This window comes from Vicia villosa, linkage group LG2 (genome assembly GCF_029867415.1).
Source record: "Vicia villosa cultivar HV-30 ecotype Madison, WI linkage group LG2, Vvil1.0, whole genome shotgun sequence".
Lineage (NCBI taxonomy): Eukaryota > Viridiplantae > Streptophyta > Magnoliopsida > Fabales > Fabaceae > Vicia > Vicia villosa.
Genome location: NC_081181.1, coordinates 188,281,697 through 188,306,253, shown reverse-complemented (window position 1 = coordinate 188,306,253; position 24,557 = coordinate 188,281,697). Strand labels below are relative to the sequence as shown.

At 32.6% G+C, this 24,557-nt stretch overlaps 2 protein-coding genes across 2 annotated transcripts; both read right to left on the bottom strand.

The window, feature by feature from the left end:
- Window positions 1-553: 553 nt before the first annotated feature.
- Window positions 554-3,507, bottom strand: LOC131650911 (uncharacterized). The gene is made up of 5 exons (XM_058920611.1): window positions 1,881-3,507; window positions 1,536-1,574; window positions 1,301-1,398; window positions 923-1,066; window positions 554-709 (listed from the first exon to the last, which is right to left on the bottom strand). The coding sequence occupies exons 1-5, from the start codon at window positions 3,505-3,507 to the stop codon at window positions 554-556; spliced, it is 2,064 nt and encodes a 687-aa protein (XP_058776594.1).
- A 4,510-nt stretch (window positions 3,508-8,017) lies between these two features.
- On the bottom strand, window positions 8,018-15,485 carry LOC131653318 (plastid division protein CDP1, chloroplastic). The gene is made up of 12 exons (XM_058923426.1): window positions 15,009-15,485; window positions 13,346-13,459; window positions 13,062-13,199; window positions 12,847-12,951; window positions 12,630-12,752; window positions 11,427-11,795; window positions 11,162-11,257; window positions 10,719-10,835; window positions 10,163-10,228; window positions 9,301-10,080; window positions 8,588-8,778; window positions 8,018-8,469 (listed from the first exon to the last, which is right to left on the bottom strand). Exons 1-12 carry the CDS (start codon window positions 15,261-15,263, stop codon window positions 8,388-8,390), a joined length of 2,436 nt encoding a protein of 811 aa, XP_058779409.1. The 5' UTR covers window positions 15,264-15,485; the 3' UTR covers window positions 8,018-8,387.
- Between the last annotated feature and the right edge of the window lie 9,072 nt (window positions 15,486-24,557).

Sequence of the window (24,557 nt, the reverse complement as noted above, 5' to 3'; positions counted from 1 at the left end):
TCTATGAGATGTTCTAAAAAACTTATTTGCTAGATGAAGTGTAATTTGAAAGATGTATAAAGAAAAGAATTATATCGATAATGCAATCCAATAAACTCAAAAAATATTATTATTTGAATGAAATTTATAATTTTTTATTAAATTAAAGAGATCTCTTACTATCTAATTCAAATGTTTTTCTTTGGCATGATGTTTTTCTACGACCATCCATCACTATCGTTCATCTTCTCATTTCTGATTTTAAAACGGAGCAATTTCATATATCAACAAAAATGAAGGTACTTTAAATTAAAAAATTCAAAGTAAAAAATTATAAAAAAATACTAAGCAACATGATTGTCTAAGTGAGCCTCCTTAAACTCAAAAATCATTTAAACTGAATTCAAATGGAATGAAAAATAATGTTCTGAAGAACTTTCTAACATGTAAAACAAATTACATAGTAAAAAAGCCTTCAATAATTCAAACAATAAAAAAAGCATAGTACATTTAAAAATACAAGTCAAAGACTCATAACAAAAGAAATTTTAGAGAGGTAACATGAAACTAATTATCAATCGCTTTCGTCCTCATCTTCATCAACTTCTAGAGCTCTCTGCTTACAGATTGGACATTCATTCTTCAACAACAACCATTGTTTAATACATTCAAGGTGATATATGTGTCTGCAATCCAATCTTCCAATGATTTCCCCTTCTACATAGTCTTCCTAATAAGCATATGAATGAAAGGTAGATTATGAGAAGTGAACATGCATTAATTTTTTTTAATTTAATATTAAACTTAATTCATCTTTACAAAATCAGTTTATAAAATGAAACATATTATTTTAAATTTTTTTTTAAAGTATTGATAATAATTAGTGACAAAATAAAAGATAAATTTCATTTTATAAAATAAAGAAACATGCAGTTGACCTCACCTGACAAATTGTGCAGGTTTTGTTTTGTGTATTGGTTTCGTTTGTATTTGACACGTGAGTTTCTGTGTCAATATATCTGTGAATCTCCTCTTCAGTGAGCCCTGTCTCAATCCTCTCGACGTCTTCTTCGAGGCGTGAAATCACCTGTACAATAGTTTAATTTATTATTTTCAACTGAATGTATGTCTAATAATCATGATTAAGCCCACACCTAGCTTTACATATTTATTCAAAATTAAAATTGGAATTGACTTATTTATTATAAATTTAATTTGAAAATTCGAACATGGTGAATTAGGACAAAATACTAAATTGAGTAAGAAATACATAAAAATAAATAATAAATGCTACTTTGATAAATATACAATAATTTTTTACCTCATATGGCCAATTGTCTATATTATGTAGCATGTTCATAAGTTCTTGAGAATCAAGCACATTTAACATAATTGAATAATTCAATATCAGCAAGTCTTATGTCACAAATTGCAAGATACATAAACATAAAGTGAAGTATGTGTTTAAAATGACTTGGTATAATAATTTAAAAAAGATTATTATCAAAAGAATTTTTTTTTTGAAAAATGTACATTGTATAAAAATTTATTTACCTCAAAATGCACAGAGCCACCACTACGCAGATGTTGTATGAAGCTAAAAACATGTTGCACATTATATACTTAAATATTTAAGTTATATTGGACTAAATGAATGCTAAATTAATAAACATTATAATACTAGTTAAGATATATTTCTAACAACTTAATCATAACAATGTAACTAACAAACTTTTTATTATTTCCAGTCATTTGCGGTATTAAACTTCCACATGTGCGGATACATATATAGCTATGGTAAAGAAATCCATAATGTTTTAAAAATAAGTATATTACTAGCAATAAATTAATTGGTACTAATCCTCAACCAAAGTATTTAAAAAAATATTTAAGAAAGTTGTGTGAAAATACCTCATCCCTAAGCATGTCCCTTTGAGCCCTTAGTTCGGGAGAGGCTGAGGTAAGAATATGGTTATTATCGAGATGAAGATTCCCTGATCTATCCATTGATGTACCCATCTGCATGTACTGATTAAATTCTACATCAATACTGAATTCTTGTCCAGGAGGTGGATGGGGGATTAGGCGGTAACTACTTGTTGAACGATTAGAAGGCGGTTGTGATCGTTGGGGTATAAAACTATTTGACCACGTAGGAACAATAGATGGACAGAAAAATCGACTCACATGACCTCCTGGTAAAATCCTTACATATTGTTGAACATTTATGGTGCTATGAACAAATATATCATCAATTCTATGATGTATAGAATCAAATAAATCCAAGTTGTTATTGTTGTTATTATTGAAACCATTAAAACCTCCACCTAAACTGCGAGAGGATGAAGATGAGCTTGCTCCAGTATACAGGAAATTATTATTTCCTTGAAAAGATGATGTACTCAATACAGTCTGAGTTATTCCTCTTGTCATTGTTGAAGGATATAAAGATGCTACAAAGGTAGAAGCATTCACAAGTTCACTTCCTCGGAGCATGGTGAAGTTGGCCCGATGAGTCTCTTGTTGATAAGGAGACAAGAATCGAGAAACATCTGCATTAATGATAGATTGATTTGGGCTATTATATGATGGTGTATCATCAAAAAAACCTGCTGGACCACCATGTGCAGGATGTCGGTTAATGCGAGACTCACTTGTAAGAGAATTTTGTGTCGCACTGACACTAGATTGGTTCACTTCTTGTCGTAACATTCTTGAAAAGAAGATATTATTATTGTTGTTGTATCGCGTTAATAACGAAGTCGAAGGCATTGAAGACGTGTTATTATCGCTCACACTTTCTTGCTGAAAAGTAGGAGGAGGAGGAGGATTTGTGCGTCTTCTTAAGGTTCCATCCTCTTGTGAACCTTGATTTGAACTCTCTCCTCTCACAAAATCTGGTGATCTACTTCTCTTGAGTGAAGTATTACCAATACCAATTGAAGTAGCAGTAGCAGATGCATCATCATTGTTATTTCTACCATTACTGAATGAAGTATAACTACCATTATTATTATTTCTTTCTCTACTTTGAACTTGATGAGAATTTGATGGAGCTGATCCAAGTTGTGCAATACTTGGATACATAGATGATGGTGGCCGTGTTGTATTGATATACTGAACATTATTTCTTCTAGTAGTAGGAGGTAAAGTCAGATATGAACCAAAAAGTCTCGGCGGGGTTGAGTCAGAAGAAGGAGAAGTTTGATTGTAATTATAATTATTGATATTTATGGTTGTTGGATGTACCATAGGAGAAGGATAATGATTATAATCAGTATCATGACTAGTAGTAGTGTTTGTTGTGTTTGGGTGAAGAGGAGGAATATATGTGGGATGAAGAGGATTGTTTTGCATGATATTGTCATGCACAACTTGATCATTGGTTTCAGTTGATCTTCTACGATTGTTAAAATCAACCGAAGAAGGAGAATTAGAGGCCAACAAATATCTTAAGGTTCTAGCATCACGATCACGAGTTGGACTGTCGTCTTCATTCCAATTTGCTAAACGAAATTGATAACTCATTCCTGCTAGCCTATTACCTACATGCACGCCAAATATCACCTACATATTAACTCTGATACATCTTACACATCTTACATGGAGATGATAATAATAACATGAAAATAAAAGTCATTTATTACTTGTGTGAATATTTCATCAATGTTAAACCACACACATATATATATGTCTAAGGCACCACACACGTCTTCAATCAAATTTATTATATTAGTGTAATTTAAAAACATTCATATCTATCTTCAAATTATTTTAAGAAAACTAAAACATAAAAATAAAATTATTAGATAAAATGACAAATCATTAAACTACAATTGTTTCAGAAAAAACTTGAGTTTAAATAAATACATTGGTTGAATCATCATAAGGAGAAATCATCCACATTGAGACTCATCCAAATAAGTTAGAGAGATATTATACATTCACCAAAAATCTCAAGGCTTTGTTTGAGAGTTTGAAGGGGGAGAGAGGAGATAACTTTAAAAATATGGAAGAATTAGGGGAAAAGAATAGAAGGATTAAGTTGAGAGGGTTTTGGAGGATTTATTTTTTTTTAAAACCAAAATCCCCCTTAATTGGGGAAACTACAAAACTGTAATGAAGGAGGGGTTTGAAGAATTTTGGAGGGCTTAGACAAATTGTTTAAATATAATTTATGTTGTTATAGTATTCCAAAAATTAAAATATATAAATGATGAACACTCTTTTATCATTATAAACATTTTTTTTTCAAAAAATATTAAGGATTTCTCTATAATATTTATAAAAAAAAAAATCATTTTTCTAAATCCTCCTTTTCTCTTCTCTCCAAACTCCCAAATAAAATCTAAGGCAATAAATGTATGAGTTTCTCATTTATAAAATGATCAACCTTCACTTTTTTAAGTAATGTGAGACTTGCATTCTTTACACGTATTTCTCAGTAAGGATGGCAAGCAGACCCAAACTCGTGGGGCCCACCCGTACCCGAACCCGAGTCAACGGGTAAAAACCCGAGTTGACAGGGTTCGGGTGCGGGTTTGGATAGTGTGAAACACGCACCCGAAACTTGAAATCACACCCTCTTTTATATATATATATATATATATATATATATATATATATATATATATATATATATATATATATATATATATATTAAAAAGTTGTAAGAAAATTGTAGAAAAATGTATTTTTATATTTTACTGCGGGTTTGGGTTTGAGTGCGGGTGTTATTTTTCCACCCGAACATCCTTTGAATTCGGGTTCGGGTGTCGATTTCGGGTGCGGGTTTGGATAGTTCGAAACCCGCACCAAACCCGTTGCCTTCCCTATTTCTCAACAATATAACATGCTAGATTTAATATAAAATCTCAATATTTTAACTCGAAGTAACAATCAATAAACCATTAAGTTTTTTTCTCATACTAATTCAAAAACAGTTTATAGTCCTTTATAAATAAAAAGCTTAATCCTTAAAATTCAAAAGGCTAAGAGGCTAAGAGGTAGTTGATTGAAAAATTACAAAATTTCTGATTATTATTTTACAAATACAAACAATACAATAGATAATTTTTTTTTTAATAACCAAGTATTAAAAAAATACACAAATTACCATGTTTCGGAGAAAATTACGCAAATAACTATATTTTAGAAAATATTATAAAAGAGACGTCAAATGAGATGGTGATACCACGTAATTTTATAAAATATGCGCTAAATGAGATGGCAGCACCACGTAATTTTATAAAGGAGACATCAAATAAGATGGTGACACTATTTAACTTTCGTGGCAGAGACTATTGTGCTTACCTACATAACAAGCGTCATCCCAATTGACACCTTGGTGCAATCTTTATAACGTTTTATTATTTCCGTTTATTTTTCGAAACATGGTTATTTGTGTTTTTTTTTTCATTACTTGGTTTTATTTTTTTTATAAAAAAACTACAATAGCTGTCATAAATATAAAGATTGCAGGTGTGATTAAAATTTGAAACATGTAATATATTCTATATTAAATAAATAATTAATTAAATAAATAATATTCAAATTACTCTCACATGACAGTAACTTAAATTCTAGAACATCAAACCAAAATCATACAAAAAAATAAATTATTTTACAAAAAGTTTCTTTTCATTTACAGAATTCAGAATTTAGAGCCAAATAATTATGAAATCAGTAAATAAAATTTGATAATTGACTAATCAATTAATTTTTAGAAATAATACAAAGGAGAAGCACAAATCACATGCATAAATACACAATATTAAGAAAAATAAAATAAAAACAGACATAAAAAACTAAGAATGTTATATTTCAATTCAATAATTTTGATTTATTTCAAATAAAATAAAATAAAAAAGTTTAGTCAAAAACATATACCTCAACAGATAAGTAGATAAGAGAATGATTTATCACAGCTAGTGCTGTTACTCTCTCTTTTATGTAAAAATGAAATGAGAGAAGATCTTAATTTATAGAACTTTTTTTTGAGGGTCTCTACCTAGAGTTAGATATTATTTTAATTTATGTCTAAATATATATTTTTATAGAAATTCAATGCTTGACCAATATTTTGTCAAAAATGCATCCCCCAATTATTGATATTTTTTTTATGGATACAATATTTTTTTTTATTTCTAATATAATGGATACCTTTTTTAGTACAAAGAGAAATATAATCATTACTACAATTTGTTAAATAAATTTTATATGAAAACAATTTTTAATGTTTAAAAAATTGACACAAAATATTTTAAAAAGTGTATACATGCATCAAAACTGTTGAATTACATTTTATAGGTTCTTAAAATATAGTAAATAAATGTGTAATTTTTTTCCTATGTCTGCAAAAGAGATAAGATTAAAATTGTCATATGATGTAATATTATTTAAAATTACTATATAATGTAATATTATTTTTATGACGATATTATCATATTGATAATAATTTAAGCATTTTAATTACTGTATATTACAATGAATATAAATTTAGAATTAGTCTGGATAAGACATTTTAACAAAATAATTTAATGTTTTTGAAGAAAAAAAATTACATTTAAAGAAATGATATAACGGAATGCATGTCGTTCATTGGTTGACAGTATAAAATTAATTTATATTAATTTATATTGAACACACTTTCAAATATTATTGTTTTTATATTAAATAAATAAAGTAATAATCTGTATAAAGAATTAGTAGAATCTAATTTAAAACTTTCTTAAACTTGGAAATTGAATTTGAAATATATTTTATATTTATTTTGAAAAACATTTTTTGAAGTTTGGAAATTAAATTATTACTGTTGAAATACATTTTATAAACTATTAAAATTTTTTTTTTTTTTTAATAAGCAATTTGAACCTAGCGGGTTTCGAACCTGAGACCTTGAGAGGAGCACACTCTCAAGACCTAAGCGTTTCACCGCTAGATCACACACACGCACACAAACTATTAAAATATTAATCTTTTGACTGGTTTTGATAGGAGTGTTTTACAGCATATCATTAATTAAAACACTAATTTTTATCATATTTCGTTTTTTATTCTTTTTTACTTTCTATTTTTACTAGAATTCCAATTTATCAACGTGTGCAACGTATAGACAGATTTTTTATGATTAGCTGATAATAAACATATTTGTTTTTCATAGTAAAAAATATAGTAATCATCTGTATAAAGAACTCTTAGAATCTAATTTAATTTTTTTTAAATGAAACTTATAAATGAATTTGAAATATAATTTATATTTAATTTGAAATATACTTTTTAAAAGTTGGAAGTTAAATATTTTGTATTTTTCAATTACATTTTATAGATTCTTAAAATATAATTAAATAAATCTCTAATTTTTTTTATGTTTACAAACGAGAAACGGACTAAAATTGTCGTATGAAGTTAACTTATTTAAAATCACAATATAGAGTGATATTATTTTTATGAGAATATTATTCTATTTAAAGTAATTTAAACATTATAATTATATTATAATGAGTATAAACTTAGGCTTTTAAAAAATATATTTATTATTGTCAATGCATTTCAGTTAAATTTATTAAGAAAATATAGGTATTATTTGTATAAGGAATTCGTATAATCTAATTTAAAACTTTATTTTAAATGAAAATTAGAAATAACATTTTTTTTAATTATTGTGTCAAAGCTTTACCATTTTTCTTTTCTAATTATTGTATTTTTCCTTTTATCCTTTCTATTTTTTTAAGTCTTAGTATAGTACTAAATTCTTTTCATATTAAATTAATTTATCATGTGATTTTTTTATTTCTTAAATTAAAATAGAATAAGTTAATTTCTATATAACTTTTCAAATATTATTAGAAAATATAATCCCAGAATTTAGATAAACTCTATAACGAGGAAAGTCTGAAATAAACGCTCTATTTTGAAAAGAAAAAAAAAGGTTAGTAATTGTAAACAAAACAATAAAAATATATTATAACACATCAAGTAGAACTTTTTTCTACAAGGTGCTAGCTTGATCTAACAAGACAAAGAACTCCATTGTGGATGCCAAGAGTTTCAAATAAATACATAAAAACGAAAGTGAAAGTGGGGAAATTTTTAGTGACTCAAAACATACTTCTGTTGAGATTGAATAAAAAGACTCTAGACCCCAATAGAGTTTTCCTTTTCACATTAGTTCTGTTGACTTTTCACACTACTCCAAAGAAAGAATTGCTACTCAAATAATTTTCTAATGAACATCTACAATTATGTCAATCAATCAGTTCTTTACAAGAAATAATCAAGTGTCATCATCATCCTGCCTATATGTAGATAGCTTTGAATTTAAGGTTCCCACTTCCCAGAAAATAAATTTAGGAAAGAAACCAAGTTAGTATCAATTTCAGTTATCCACGGCTTGTTGTGTATATATATCATTGGGTTTGAATATCAGCTTCACAGAACTTCCATGATCCATCCTCTTGCATCTTCACAATATATTTAACTTTGTAAGTGCTGCCATTAATCATTAAAAAAGTTTGTTAATGTAAACAGTATAATGCATAAATGTTATTAGTGTCTAACAATAGACTACTATCCAATTGTTAGTTAAGCTGAGAGAAGAAGGTTTTACCTATAGTAGTTTGGGTTCTTTTGCTGAGAATTGCCAATTAGTTCTGCAGCTTCCTCTAAAAGGGCTTCTATTTCGGCTATGTCTGATCCATTTCCATTGGATAAAATGTCAGCTCTAAGGACAGACAATTTTAGCAAAAGAAATCTCCAGTAACAAGATTTTTCTTTTGCAGCATCGGCCAAGGCTTGCCACTGTCAAACATAACACCCATAAGTTATCTTTTTTTTGTTGTATAGTCAAAATATGGCATATAAATTCTCTATTTTTAAATCACATCAGGAATCAGCAATTTTTTACCACCCTTATTTCCTAATGCCTTTTTCATGTTATAGAGGGAGTTTCTTTACAACTACCTTTTTTAATGGATTTGAGTGCAAATAAACAACCTTTAATAAATGTCTTTTGAAATGCTAACTGATCATTGTCTCTTAAGAAAAGTGAAATATGACGTGGGTCATTAGAACAAAAGATAACCATGAAATTCTGTTGACTACATGAGATTAGAGGTAAACTTACAACGGTCAGTTTGTATGTCGGCTGATTATTTATGTTATGGTACTCGAGCAAACGAGAAATCATACGATAGAGTATAACTTGCTCATTTAATAGTAACTAGTCTACAGATTGATGAGTCGAATGATTGAATGACAGATGGTTGAAATGATATTTGATTATATAAAAAAGTGGTTAAAGAAGACCACGGCAGACATTACCTGAGCAAGCATAGATTCGTCAAGGACTTGAGCTAGACCATTTACTTCATGGCTAGGCCCCAAAGCTTCAGCTTTGATCGTTTGCCATTCCCTAATAAGGGTTTCCGCTTCTTCCACAGGCATTAGCCTCCTATACACATTAATAGGGGAGGATGATGAGGTAAGAGCACTGTGTAAATCACTTCGACTTCCAGCATCTGGCCGGCGCAAAAACTGTATCTTAACCATTGACATGATTCTCATCAGTTTGTTGGCAATAGAACTTCGCCTAATATATGTAGAACCAATAGTATAGTCGGCAGATGAATTTGCAGCCCAAGAAGTGCAATTATTGGCTTTTGTGAAAGCCCAGTTAGAACCAGTAACAGTCTTGCCCGGGTTCATTCCGAACAACTTCATAGAAGCAAATGCAACACAACCCAATACAGTAATGTATGTTATTCTTTCAAATACTTGAGCACGAATGAAGTGATTATCCCAAATTCCTTTGTGATGAGTACCAAGGTTCCTGTTCACTTTAACAGGTGGCTCACTAGGGTTGCGTCCATTTTCATTTTTTCCTGATAGCAGTGAACCCTGCAAATCAGTAGGAGTCAGCTGCTTGACAGCAAACCCCAAATTTGGGGAAGAGCTTGTATATGAGTGAGGTTCCTCAAGATCTTTTCGTTCTACATAACCATATGAGGATAGAGGTCTATGACATATAGTAGGAAATGTTTGTGGAGATCCTTTAGAATTCTTGCTTCCAGAAATTTTCTTTTGAGTATTAAAGAAATTGGCCTGCAGAGATGAACATCTGTAATTAAACATTTTGTCAGAATCAAAGCAACAAATCAGTTTTGTTCACTATAGTAGATCTTACCAAAGATGGAGAACAACCTTTAGTATCTGGATACAAATCAAGCACAGAATCCTTCAGCCACAATTCCTGGCAAAGTTCAGCAAATGGTCTGAGATCAGAAATAAAAAACTCAAAATTACATCATAGAACTTTCAAATAACGGATAAAAATAGTTTTTGAACCCTTAAACTTTAGCAGTTATCTCATGTAAAAAGTTTCTTTCAACATGCACAATTTAAAAAAAATAAAAAGAAATATTTATTTATAGGCCAAATAAAAACAGGAAATTTCTTTCAACATTCACAATTTTTAAAAAATAAAAAGAAATGAATAGTAGAAAATGGCACTTAGGATAGACTAAATAAAGCATAAATTATCTAAAAAAACATTAATTTTGAAATCCATGCCTCAGTTTGATATAGCATGCAGGGTCTCAACTAAAATTGGACGAAATGGTATCACTAAGGTCAGTCAAGTAATTCACGCAACAAACAAACGCACCTAAAGCATTTTCAATACATATCCTGAAGGAAAACAAAAAATAAGAACTGAACAAACATGATGACAAGGGAAATACCAATGATGGGTTTGCAGCCGAAGCATCCAGTATTGCCTTCCCCAAGACTGAATTATGTTTTGGATTTAAGTTCAGCTCAAGCTGCTTCAGCTTTTCAACTGCCTCAGCCTCTGTGCCCTAGATTGAAGACGACATTCATGAAGAACTCTGTTGTGGATTCTCGCAGAAAATTGAAAGAAAAAAATACAGGTCTTGCTAACTTTGCATCAATAATAACTTTTCAACTTTTAAAACATTTAATGCATGGTGGTTCAACAAATTTTGAACCAGACTCTGATACCATCTTAGAATTGTGATTGGGCCTAACTTGTAAGATGAAGATTGCCCCCACTTATAAAAACATATATCCAGGCCACATATTGTCCGATGTGGATCTCCTAACAATATCTATACACTTCATCATAGCAGCTCCAATAATAAGAGTTAAAATGATAAAACCGTACCAGTCCAAGAAGGAATAGGCAAAAAGCTTCTTCAAATTTCAGATCAATGCCCTCTGAAGCTATCAGACATTCACATATGCTTTTTGCTTTGTTAATCTGCATGAAATTAATAAATAAATAAAAACTAGGTATAAGGATGAACTTAAGAAAGACACTGTTTGAGTACGTAAACACGAAAAACAGTACTTACAAATTAAGGACTATAGATGGAATATTAAAATATTTATAAGCTTTGCAGGAGGATATTATTGGAGAAGGGTATTACCAACTCTTTTTGCTTGCTGGAAAACCCAAGTGCCATATGGGCTGTAAAAACTCTATAGAAACAGCTTGAATCAATTACTGCCCTTAGATTCTGTGATTCAATTGTCCTTTTATTCTTTCGCATCACAGCTAAGCTATCCCAAGGAAGAAGATCAACTATCTCACTAGCCAGTAAATTGCCAAATGCTTGGCTTAGAAAAGAAGGCCAGTCCTGTACTTGGCACGAGGCTTCGACATCAAGACCCTGTCTAATCATTTCACGCAAAGCTGCAATCGCTCCTCGTCTTCGTTCAACATTTTCAGGGGTATTTGGCATGCTCAGTAGCTCCAAGGTGCAAGCAGGTGCAAGCTCTTCAAGTGATTCTTCAATCTAGAAACCATTAAAAGCAGCATCAGGGTTGTTCCATGCATAATATACTGATGTGAAATGTGATAATACAAAGTGGGGGAGGTCAAGTCTTAAAGTCTCTTAAATTGAATGTGGTATCCAACAATAATTGCACAGCCGCAAATTTTCCAGTAAAAAAGAATAGAGAAAACGGGATGATAAAAAAATGAAAATATCATGGACATAGAATTGATAGAAATACTAAATAAGTATGCGATAAATCTAAAATTGAAGTAGAAATTATCATTTTTACTAAATAAGTATACCAAATTATTCCTAGAACTCGTGGAAATTTTCAAATGTTCTTGAATTAGAAACAAAAGCCATGAAGTACAACAATTTTACACCTGCTTAATTAATTAATGATTTCTTTTTCTTTTAGTTGAAAGCAGAGTTGGAGTTTAAAGCCCAATCTTTTCCTAATAAAATACTACCTTCGACCCTAAGTATAGGACTTTGTTTACTAAACCATGGAGATTAAGAAAGTTGATAAGTATTATTAAATTTGTTAAAAATTGATATTGTTTTTCCATGTTTACCCTTTATGAGAAAGGGTGAATTTATCTTTTCCATAACAATATTTATAGTTTACTTGTAGGTTACAAAAACGAGAGGAAAAGGAATTAGGGGTATTATGGTAAGGAAATAATTAATACAGTGGCAAATTCGAAGATTGTCCCATATAAAGGGACAAGAAAACTTATCATAGGGTCTTTATTAACGGACGGAGGTAGTATATACTAAGTAGTGACTTAGGTAATATATACTAAGAAAATTTGTTTAAAATAAATATACAATTATAAAAAACTTTCGTACCTGAGATAGGAGTGTCATTTTTGCAAGAGATGGTTTACTTCTTAGAAGACACTGAGCACGAGCAAGAGCTTCGAAACCTTGAGATACTTTTTTCTTCTCAAAGCCAATCTTCGCAACTGTACACTTCAATAAGGCACCTATGATAAGGATAGGGTATATAAACAAGACTGTAATAAATTTAGAGTGCAATTTTTCAACCTTTGTCCACATGTCTTACCTCAGCTAGTGCCATAGAAAGAACTAAATCATCTGCATACGGCTTTGCATCTTGATGCTGAAGACTCGTTCTTCCGATGTCCAGCACAAACTTTGATTCTCCAATCTGAGCAGAAGGTAGAAATGTAGAAGTCAAATATCTCCAGAAAACAGAGAGAAATGAATATACAACCATTGGAAAAAATATTTAAAAGACCATGTACATGCCAAGTGTACCTCTTGAAGAAGGCATAGAGCACCAGGCAACCAAGACCAAGGAATACGAAGGGAAGATTTAGGGGGAATCTTTTCCTTCAGGTTACCAGCATACTCTGGCTCAAAAAGGAGCTTATCCCTAACATCCATCAGAAGATCCTGCAAAGTAATATTAGATTAGAGCAAGAAACAATGGCAACAACAAAAACAACAACAACTCAATTACTCTCTCTGCATCTCTGAAACCAAATTTAGCAAGAAAAACATATTTAATTGGTGGGGACTGGGGACACTGACACATATACCTGGCGAGATGCAACAACACCCATTGTGTAGCCTTCGTCAATTTCTGCATTTTTTAAACTCATAACTGCCTTAACAATTTCATCTTTCTCAGCTCGATCAGGAACACCAATAAGCTGCAAAATGAACGGAGTGGTCTAGCATAAATCTCAAGGCAAATAAAATGAAATCAGCATGGGCGATGTAATATAAAAAAGACAACAAAAAATTATCAGTCTATTTGTAAACTTGAAATGATAAACACTCATCATAGCTGATGAATCATCTTAAACACCAACTCCTTCGTATCATGGAAAACAAAAACACAAAAGGTGGAAATGTTAAGACTTAGTTAACAGTATAAAACATATGGAGTTATCCAACTGTATTCAATGAGCCAAAGCTGCAGAACAAAATTACCCCTAAATATCTGATGTTTAGCTTGTAATTTTCTTTGGTCTCTCACTCTCTCTCCTTTACCTCTAATTATTGGACTATCCTCCACGCCATCCTCATCTACTTCTAACCTACAGGACCTCTCCAAACAAATGTCCATTTTTCATCCAATAATACAGAACTTCGTTTCCAATCCTATCTAGTCTGATATAACTATCCCTCCATTGTCACACTCATCACTATAGCAATAAGTCTACATTCTTATTAGCATTTTACTCGTCCAACACTCAATTCCATACAACGTAATTGGTCTAATAAATGTGCATTACAACTTTCTTTAAGCTTAGAGTTATCTTTCTATCACATTAGTTCCTAACACATACTGGATAACTCAGGTCCAAAACCGTGGCGTATGAGTATTCAACACGTTGTAAGTATCCAACACTAATGTGGTGTGATTAGATGCAATCGCTTCTACTTACTTAAATTGTTCACCACTACAACAATAAGCTTCCTTTCTTGTTAGCATTTTACTCGTCCAACATTCAATTCCTAGAGTTATTTTTCTATCAAATATCGGTTCTTATCTAGCACCGGTGTTATCAAATTGCAGCGTCATGACCGCTATGGCGGATATACATGGCGGTTTTTGGGCTTGCCGCAATAGTAAATATCGACCTATATTGCCGGTTTTTCTGCCATAATTTGCTATAACGGCACCACAAAGCGGATGGTATGGCGGGATTTTGACAACACTGTTAGCACCGACACTTCAGATCCAAAACCCTTATGAGTATCCAACATCAGTAAGTGTCTGTGTCTGACACTAACATGGTGTGTTAAGATACAATCGCTTCTATTTTCTTACATTATTCATCACTACAACAATAACTTCACTTTCTTCTTAGCTTAACACTAGTCCAACATTCAATTCCATAAAACATAGTTGGTATAACCTAATAAATGTACATTAAAACATTCTTTAAGCTTAGATTTACTTTCCCATCACATATCAGTTCCTATCCAGACTTCAGATCCAAAACATGTATGAGTATCCAACAAGTGCCGATGCCCGGCATTAACACTATGTGTTTAGATTCAACCACAAGCACTTCTATATTCTTAAAGTATTATCACTGTCTATATGTGTGATGTCTAGTGTGTGCAACATTTCTCAAGTTCATCAAACTCACTCGGATCCTATAGTAAATACATTGTCAGTTTGAGAAATGGTGACGATAATAACAATAACGATGGAAAAATGAACAAAACGGAGCAATTTTGTATCACCTGATAGCAAGAAACAGGGATTTCAACACTGGATTTCAAATGTGGATTTTCAACAATCCGGTTATTACTATCAACAGACTTCAACTTCCTCCTTTCGATAATAACATCACTTTTCCCAGCGTGCGACCCGATGCAAAACGAAGAACCACAAAATCCAGAACCAACATCGCCATGGGAGCCTAAGAACGGAGCCTTCGTGATGCGAGAAACGGTATACATAGAAGGACCGACAAGTGCAGCATTAGCCAGTGCCATGGTGAAGTCTCATTCCCTCTATACGAAACCCTAATTGTTCGGTTTCAGTGTTGTTGAATTGGAAATGTGAAACGCATTGGTTTGAGTGAAGAAGTTGTGAAGTGTGATTGAGATTTTCTTTTGTGGTACGGAAGTAGAGGAGGAAGAAAAAGTGAAGGATTGGGAGAGAGAATAAGTGTGTAAAACGTTAAAGAGAAAAAGAGGGAGATAGTAATAAATTGTGAATTTGTTTTTTGTTTTTGTCTTAACCATTCGGTTCAGCATTACCATGGATCACTTCCATTCGGTTTAGCACTATTATGGATCACTTCTATAACTACACCGTTTCTAAAACTTTCTTTGGAGGGATGAAATGGATGGAGCGGAGCATAATGAAGTGGTATATATATTATTTTATTCTATCATTTATTATCATTTTTTTCTCTTTTAATTTGGACGGAATGAACAATATTGTCTTGTTCCATTCTAAAATTTGCAAACAGTGGAATACTTTCGTCCGCTCCGTTCCATAACATTCTGTTTCATTCCGCTCGGTTCATTTCATGATATTCAAACATAACCTAAGAAATTTTATCTTGTCATCCTTCCACTCATATAGGACACTCTTAATTGATATATTTTTATTATATTACCTTTGAATTTTATCATATTTTTAAGCTAATTATCGAATTTTAGTTTTATATTAAATTTTTTGCAAAAAAAAAAACATACATTTTACTGGCATTTTTTAAATGTTTGGTAAAAACTCATGTTTTTCATGCATTTTTACAACATAAACAAAATGTCAGAAATTTGATTAAAATGAGAACTAAGTCGACAAGGCTAGCTTAATATGGGAGATTTCTAGATCATGCAGTCGGTGTAGATGGTGACTTAATAAAAAAAACAAAGATGATGCCTGAGGTAGAACCAATTAATTTGGATCAAGGCATGAATGATTCAAACTGGTGTGAAGACATGAAATGGATTTACAAGCTGAAACGATGGGAACTTATCGTAAGAGATAGCTAGAAACCAATTAATGTGAAATGGATTTACAAGCTGAAACGATGGTCAAGTAGTGAGATTGTCAAGCATAAGGCAAGACTAATGGCAAGAGGATTTATGCTAAAACCTAGTATTGATTTCGACGAAGTCTACGCACCTGTTGTAAGATTGGAGACAATCAGGATCATTGTGTCGACACAAGCATACAGAGGGTGGAAGGTACATTAGTTGGATGCAAAATCAACATTTTTAAATAGACCTTTAGAAGAAGAGGTTTATGTTTGTCAACCACGAGGATTCAAAATCAATGGGCAAGAGTCGAAGGTGTGCATATTGAGGAAGGATCTATATGGTTTGAAGCAAGCCTCGAAGGCTTGAAATAAGAGAATAAATATCTTCATGGTCGAACCAGGTTTTACAAAGTGTGTCTCTAAACATTGATTATATGGCAATGATGTTGACAGCGTTAGTCGAATCAGTTTATGCATGTATGTAGATGGTTTGTTGATTACAGGTGCAAATGAAGTTAAGATAAGAAAACGCAAGCTAAAGCTGATGCAAGAGTTTGAAATATCTGACCTAGGAAACTTTTCATATTTTCTAGAGATGGAGTTCAAAGACACGGGTGAAGGAATGTTCTTATAACATAAGAAGTATGCCTAAGACATCTTGAAGAGGTTCAAAATGAACGACTGTAATGCAGTTGCAACACCATTGGAAACTGGAGTAAAGTTGAAGAAGGTTACAAATGATGAGTTTGTAAGTGCAACAATGAACAAACAAATCATTGGATCCTTGAGTTATCTTTGCAATACCATGCCAGATATATGTCAAAGTATCAGATTCTTGAACAGATTCGTGGAGAAATCCCAAGAATGTCATCTCATAGTAATTAAGAGGGTCCTGAGATACAGGTACGATTGATTATGGTATGTTAATGCCAAGACAAAAGAAGACCAACATACTTGCAAAGGTATATAGAAACACTGATTCAAATTTTAGTGGAGATCAAAACGAGAAAAAGAATAGTGCATGCTATATATTCATGATCGAAGGCGTTCCAATTCATTAGAGCTCAAGGCAGGGCCGGTCTTTTGAATTCGGGTGCCTTGGGCGAACCAAAAGAGTGGTGCCCCTATAAAATTTTTAACAATATATACATAAGGATAAAAGAAATAATTAGCTAAAAAATACATTTTCATTTGACATTACACAAAAAGAATACAATTATGGATCTTTAAATTAATGTTTATACTATATCAAAACATAAACCACTATAAAGAGACTTATTATTCTTCTTCTTCTTTTTCTTCTTCTTCTTATTTAAATATCATCCTCTTACCATTTTTTGTTGCAAAATCATTAATAATTTGTTCATAATCAAGGTTCTTCAAAAATTATTTTCAACTGAAATCAACACAAGACTATTTAATCTATCTTGTGACATAGTAGATCTTAAATAAGATTTTAATAATTTTAATTTAGAAAAACTTCTCTCAGCAAATGTAACACTGATAGGAATAGTCAGTATTATTCTATGAGCTATGCATCCATTAGGAAAATAATTAAAATTCTTTAAAGAACTTAATATCATATAGCTTGATTTTGATTCAACTGTTAAAAGTTCTCTAATAACTTTCAATTCTTCAAACAAAATTTCACCATCAAGATCAAGAGAATCGTCACGTTTTAAACAAGTTTCAAAATGCTTACAACATGCTTTCAAGTACCTATCAGATAATGATCTAAGCCTTTCAATACTAAACAAGAATCCAAAAATATTTTCATACGTGTTATACTGCTCAAATCATCTATCAAGTGAGCCAATTGTTTGAAATATATAAGAAATAGTAATTTCGAAAAGACTCTTCAGCAGACTCAAGATTCAGTGGTGTGAGTTGAGATAAATTTTCATCATAGTGTTGTTTTCTACGAATTTAACGTTTTTGAATAAACACACATTAAATCTCTATTTCATTCTCAATCTTTTCAGCACTAGCCTTAACATTTACAAATCAAGATTCTCTATATTCTTTTATTAATTTTGACTTTGTAGTGTCCTTATATATTTGTTAGCCAATATTTTTCAAAAAAATAAATTTTAGCAAATATTTTTTAATAGAAAATTCTCTTTTAATATATATAGCGATAAAAAAATGCGGTGCATCTAAAACTATGGGGCCCTGAGCTCCCGCCCTGCGAGCCCGTGCTCAGGGCCACCCCTGGCTCAAGGAAAAAAAGTATTGTGGCTTTGTCATCATGTGAATATGAGTACGTGGATGCATCATATGCATCATGTCAATCAGAATGGATATAGATGTTGCTCAAAGAGCTCAAGATACTGAAACCTAAGAAATGAAGTTGTTTTAAGATAACAAGTCAGCTATCGACCTAGTCAATCATCATACTTGTCATGGTAAAAGTAGACACATAGAGAGGAGGTGTAATTTTCTTAGGGATCAAGTGAATAAAGGAAAGCTTGAACTTGAGCATTACAAATCAGAATTGTAGCTAGCTGATATACTCACCAAACCCCTGAAGAAATTCAGGTTTAACGTGTTGAAGAAAAACATTGGGATGAGAAGTCTCAAAAACATAAATTAGGTGGTGTGTTAGAAGTTATAATTCTTTGTTTTGTGAAACTCTAGTATTCGACTGTGTCGAAGTAGTCATATGAAGTAGGAGTCAGTTGTATTTGACAAGATCAAATACAACATTTAGTTGTTGTGTCAAAGCTAAAATATAGTTTGGGTTGTAATTGGGCTTGAGTTGTAAGTTTGGGCATGATAATTGATAGCCCATAAATAGGCATGACTTGTATGGTTTCATAACAATAACATACTCAATAGTAATAATAAATTTTAAAATACAATTTTCTCTCTTTCCTCTCTTCTTCTTCTCTCATCTTTCTTGAACTCTTTTGTCCCGACACACATGTCTATCAATCTTGAGTGAGGGTGCTTCAGATTGAACCTCTAGTGTTAGGTCAGTGTTATTAGGCCATTTGGCCAACCCGAAGGAATTCCCCCAAGTCCCTTGTTGGGTGTGTAGCTAGGATTATGAAAGAATTGTTGAGACTAGTCTCTTGGCAGATTTGTAATGGAGAGGATGGAGGAGGGGGTAGTGAGTGATAGTAGGTGTCAAATAGGCCTTTAATCATATTCATAGTTGCCTCGACCTTTTATGGGGACCATCGTCTCCTTTACTAGGCCATATAGCGGGCATATGGGCATTTGATAAGTATCTCTTCAGGAGAAACTGCGAAAAAGAATGACATTGACTCTAAGGCATTCAATGATCTCATTCCTTACCAGGGTTGAAAAATCAACCTTTATACAAACCATTATTGTTGGATTCTCATCGAGTTGTACTACTTTGAAGTTACAGTCTTGAACCGGTCTAAAGGATTATGCCCTGGTCCCAGATAATGAGTTAAATTCATCGCCTCTTAGGATTTTTTCTTCTTCTACGCCGAGGTCGATTGTGGTGATGGATGTCATGGAAGTCTTCTTCCTTTTCTTTTTGAAGATGAAAGCAGTCGCTCGAGGGTTCTTTAGTTTTGTTATGTGTATTAGACGAGCTCCCCATAGGTTGACCAAAATGACATCTTGATCTCCAGAATAATGATGATATTTCATCTTTAGGTGGACAATAGCCACTGCATATATCGATGCGAGGAAATGTCTCCCTAAGATGCAATTGTAGACACTTTCAAAAGAAATACACCATTTTTGACGAAAACTGGTAACTCCACGACTCTGCAAGGGTGAGTGATGGAGTTGTTGAATGCCAAAAGGTTCTTGCCTTCATATGATATAAGGCTATGAAGCCCGGACTCGGACACGAACACATGACACGGTCACGAGGACATCGCTAATGTAAAAAACTTAGGACATGGACACGACTATATATATATATATATATATATATATATATATATATATATATATATATATATATATATATATATATAAAACTTATGAGCACAGTTTATAAAGAGTCTAAAATGAGAATAAAAATTTATGTATATTTAAACTTAGTACTTTCAATCAACCAAAAAAAATTTAAATTGAGTACTTTCAATTAAGAAAGAAATGTAATGAGTATCAGAAGAGAAAAAGTGGAATACCAATGGTGGCGACGGTGGAATATTGGTGTGCGGTGATGATAAAAACAAACAAAGAAGATGAAAACAAACAGAGAAGATAAAAAAACCAACGAATACAAGTTATTTTTATAGTGGGAAAATGAAATATGAAAGGTAAAACACATTTTTTTAAAATTTTAAGAATTTGAGAGGCTGACGTGTCCGTTATTTAAAATAGTGTGTCGTACCCATGTTCGTTGCATTTTAATTTTTTTTGTTGGACACTTCAAAAACGTGACTCATACGTGTTGTACGTATGTCATACGCGTGTCGGTGTCCGGTGCGGGGACACGCCTTCTGATTGACGTGTCAGAAATTTATACATATATAAGGTCCCTATTGCATAACCCTAGCATCGTCAAGATGTTGGTGAACATGAAATCACATGAACTCTCGTCGTTAATAAGGATCCTTGACATCAGGTGACTTGCTATAGTCGTAGTTATGACAAACATAAACATTAAGTTGGGAATCCCACTCACCTCGTCGTTGTCTCAGAACCATACAACATACCTGTCTATTCCCTGTTGTTTAGTTGCCAACAGTGACTTTGGAGAGTTTTATGTCGACTGTTTTTTCTGTTTATAATTCTTCCTTGTTAGATAATCTGATAGGAGGTGCAATTAGATATTTTAATTAGTATTATAATTATGTTAGCTGTATTTTATTTTAAATATTGTTGGATTGGGCTTTTATTAGTATTTAGGCCTTTAAGTTTATTATCCATTAATAGTATTATATATTGTAGTCTCATTGAGACATTAGGTATGAAGAATCAAATGAAAATGTCTTTTATTTTCCTTTATTTTATTTAGTCAATTTTAATGTTCTTCCCCTTTTAGTGTAGAAACCCTAATTCTTAGTTTTGATAGGAAAACTTCCTATCAATTGGTGCTTTCATTTCGATCTCATTCTCCCCAATTATATGGCACTTCCAGTGTTCTATGGAGAAGAAGAAGAAGATGCCTACTGGTGGATTCTTTGTGTTGAGAAATTTTTCAAAGAGCAAGGAACAAGGGAAACATTAAAAGTGGTAAAAGCTATCACATCATTTCGAGGTCATGCTCTTCGATGGTGGCTTTGGAGGTCTCAACTTCATCCACCATCTTGTTGGGATACTTTCACTAGTGTGTTTCTTTGGAATTTTAAATCTGAATGGAGAGAGATTTTACCGATTTCTGATGAGGAAGAGGAATTGGTCCAAGAGTTATCATCCTTGGTGGAGGAAAGTGTTACGGAGTCTTTATATCCAATTTCAGAACTTGTTGAGAAGGATGTAGAAGAAGCATCGTATTTGTACACAAATCAAGTGTCGCAAACAAATCTGATGACAAAAGAGGATGAAGAAATAGAGTCCCTGAAAGAGAACTCACCACCGGAGAAACCATCAAGTTTCGATCACACAACTCAACTCACATCAGCCTTTGATTCTTCATCAATGTTCATGGCCAAAGCTCCCTTCAAGGTAATTGCGTTTCGGGATGATGAAGATTTTTCAGTTCCACCAAAACCTCCAGATCAAAGCTTTTCAAAGACGACACTAAAATCTCGGGATGCAACCCGATCACGGTCTGATGATAAATTTGAAGAGGAGTTAGAGCAAAAGCATAGACCTGATGTGAAACCACTTGAGGTGCCTATTGCGGAAAAAGAGTTGAAAAAGCGTGAAAAGAAAGATATTTTAGTTGGCCATCAGGCTGAACAGGCAAGGAAAGAAGCTCTTAAGGATGATTTTCCGGTTTTCACTGTTGTCATTGGAAGTCGGGCTTCGGTACTTGATGGATATGATGGTGCTGAATCGATTCAATCAGGGTCATCTCCACTTCCAGAGCCACTTGATTCAATCACGGTACCAGTCTTGCTGCTGCGACTTGAACAAACTCACCATCTGTTTGATGAAATGTTGGAACGAGACATTGCCAGATGCTTCGCCAAAGAGGGGTTGCGCATCAGTTTCTTCGCCAAAGCGATGTTACGTATCATCTCCATGACCTACGATCCAGGACCACTTGCGACTACAAAAATTGATTTTCTGAATAGCCCACACAAGTCGGAACGAGTTGTTCCTCATAGCACATTGTGTCAAGACTACATAAATATGATACTGTTGTTTTTTCAATTGGACCAGCATCAATGTTCTGTACCTCAAACAGGTTTGGTCAATTACATGCTAATCACTCTTGTCCCTTCTCATTTGGCTATGGATTCCATATTTTATGTTACACCACTTCTGCTTGAGATTTGTACCATGGTTCACTACTCTCGCTTGTTTTTCATTATGACTGATATTGGTTATTTGAAGCTCAGTGGTTCCCTCACATGGATGATATTCCTCTATTGTTTTGGACATCGAAAAGAAGTAACTTATAATAATTTCAGCTGTGAATTTTTTTCTAGTTTCAACAAGCTCTCTCATTTGGATACACTCTGTCTGGAACAAAATAGACAAAGATCAAAAAGTGATTCTGAAAATGTAGTACATGCCAAGAGTGTTGATATTGAAAATGGTGCTGGTAATGGTGGTGTGAGTAATTCAGGTTCTTGTTTGGTCTCGGGTTCGGTTTCCGTTTCAGCTTTGGGTGTATCATTACAATGGAGATTGGTGTTCGTTGAGAATGTGACTAGAAAGTTTTGTTTAGATGATTTGTTAAGAGCTTCTCAAAACGTCGTTCCGGTCTTAACCCCATCCAACGTCGATTTGAAACTCCTAGTCAATAATGTTGATGTTGTGAAATCAGCGTTCGAAGTTAACATTGTTTTTGATTTATCCCTATATGTCAGAGAGCACATAAAGGGTATCGTTCCTAGGAATTTCATGAATCTCGACCCGGTAAGGCGGCTAGCGGATGGTTCCAATAGTGGATATTTTCACGACAATGTCGAGTTAGTAATTCCGCCAAAACCTCCTTATTCTCGTTTAAAGAAGACCATCAACATTATAATTTTTCCTTCTACCTTTGCTATTTTCGTTGAGGGAAAAACACAACATTTGTTAAAGTTGAAAGTGAATTTTATTCGACTTGAAATTGCAGCTTCCAATAGTCACATACAACAGGGGAGATTCCGCAAGCACGCTTTCAATCCACCAGTTGTTATGGTTGATGATTGGCTTCATACAAGTGACATTGGAGAATGGCTGTCAAATGGTGCCATGAAAATTATTGACAGAAAAAAGAATATCTTTGCTGTTAAACCTGGAAGGGGCAAACAATCAAAGTCTGACAAAGATGATGAGACTGGTGCAACAAAATTCCTTGGGTTATTGTTTGCCTGCCATGCCAAAGTGATGTTCATGGGAATAGGAATTTTTTCTTTGCAGCAACTCTCTGACTTAAATGTTGTTTTCTATTTCTCTTCAGCTGTCTTTGAAAGCTTTGGTGTACCATCTAAGATGAAAAATAATTATGTTTCAACATGCAATTTGTTTGAATTAAGTTGTTTCAATATGGATAAACTTGGAAAGAAAGTGCTTCTATAGGGTAGCCTATTAGACATGACAGTAACTATGGGTCTACAAGTCTTTGCTGCAACTTATTATGCAATTGGAGCAATATATCTTCTTTTTGGTGGCATGTTGTGGTATTGTATGTGCTATTCATTTGCTTTTGGTGCTGCTCCGGTTCCTTGTCTTGGCTTGGAATGAAATTGTTTTGTCTACAACCTTGAGGACAAGGTTGTTCTTTAAGGGGTGAGTAATGATAGGAGGTGCAATTAGATATTTTAATTAGTATTATAATTATGTTAGCTGTATTTTATTTTAAATATTGTTGAATTGGGCTTTTATTAGTATTTAGGCCTTTAAGTTTATTATCCATTAATAGTATTATATATTGTAGTCTCATTGAGACATTAGGTATGAAGAATCAAATGAAAATGTCTTTTATTTTCCTTTATTTTATTTAGTCAATTTTAATGTTCTTCCCCTTTTAGTGTAGAAACCCTAATTCTTAGTTTTGATAGGAAAACTTCCATAGTTAATTGAAGAGAAGATGAGGTAAGAGGGTGAATTTATGATTGGTAGACATATGATGACTTATGCAAGTGGATCAAATATACTTGATTAGAAATCCTTAAAAATCATAAGTCACTTTCAAAATGAAAAAAAAGGTTAAATATATCATGGATCCTCATAAATATGCGACCCTCCAATTTTAGTCCCT

Excerpts from the sequence above, each read along its gene's own strand:
- LOC131653318 (XM_058923426.1), bottom strand. The coding sequence starts at position 15,263 with ATGGCACTGGCTAATGCTGCACTTGTCGGTCCTTCTATGTATACCGTT. Across the intron at positions 13,200-13,345 it reads GTGTTGTTGCATCTCGCCAG|GATCTTCTGATGGATGTTAG; the intron begins GTATATGTGTCA and ends ATTACTTTGCAG. Across the intron at positions 10,836-11,161 it reads GCCTATTCCTTCTTGGACTG|GGCACAGAGGCTGAGGCAGT; the intron begins GTACGGTTTTAT and ends TCTTCAATCTAG.
- LOC131650911 (XM_058920611.1), bottom strand. The coding sequence starts at position 3,507 with ATGAGTTATCAATTTCGTTTAGCAAATTGGAATGAAGACGACAGTCCA. Across the intron at positions 1,399-1,535 it reads TGGTGGCTCTGTGCATTTTG|AAGACTTGCTGATATTGAAT; the intron begins AGGTAAATAAAT and ends AATTTGTGACAT. Across the intron at positions 710-922 it reads AAACCTGCACAATTTGTCAG|GAAGACTATGTAGAAGGGGA; the intron begins GTGAGGTCAACT and ends TATGCTTATTAG.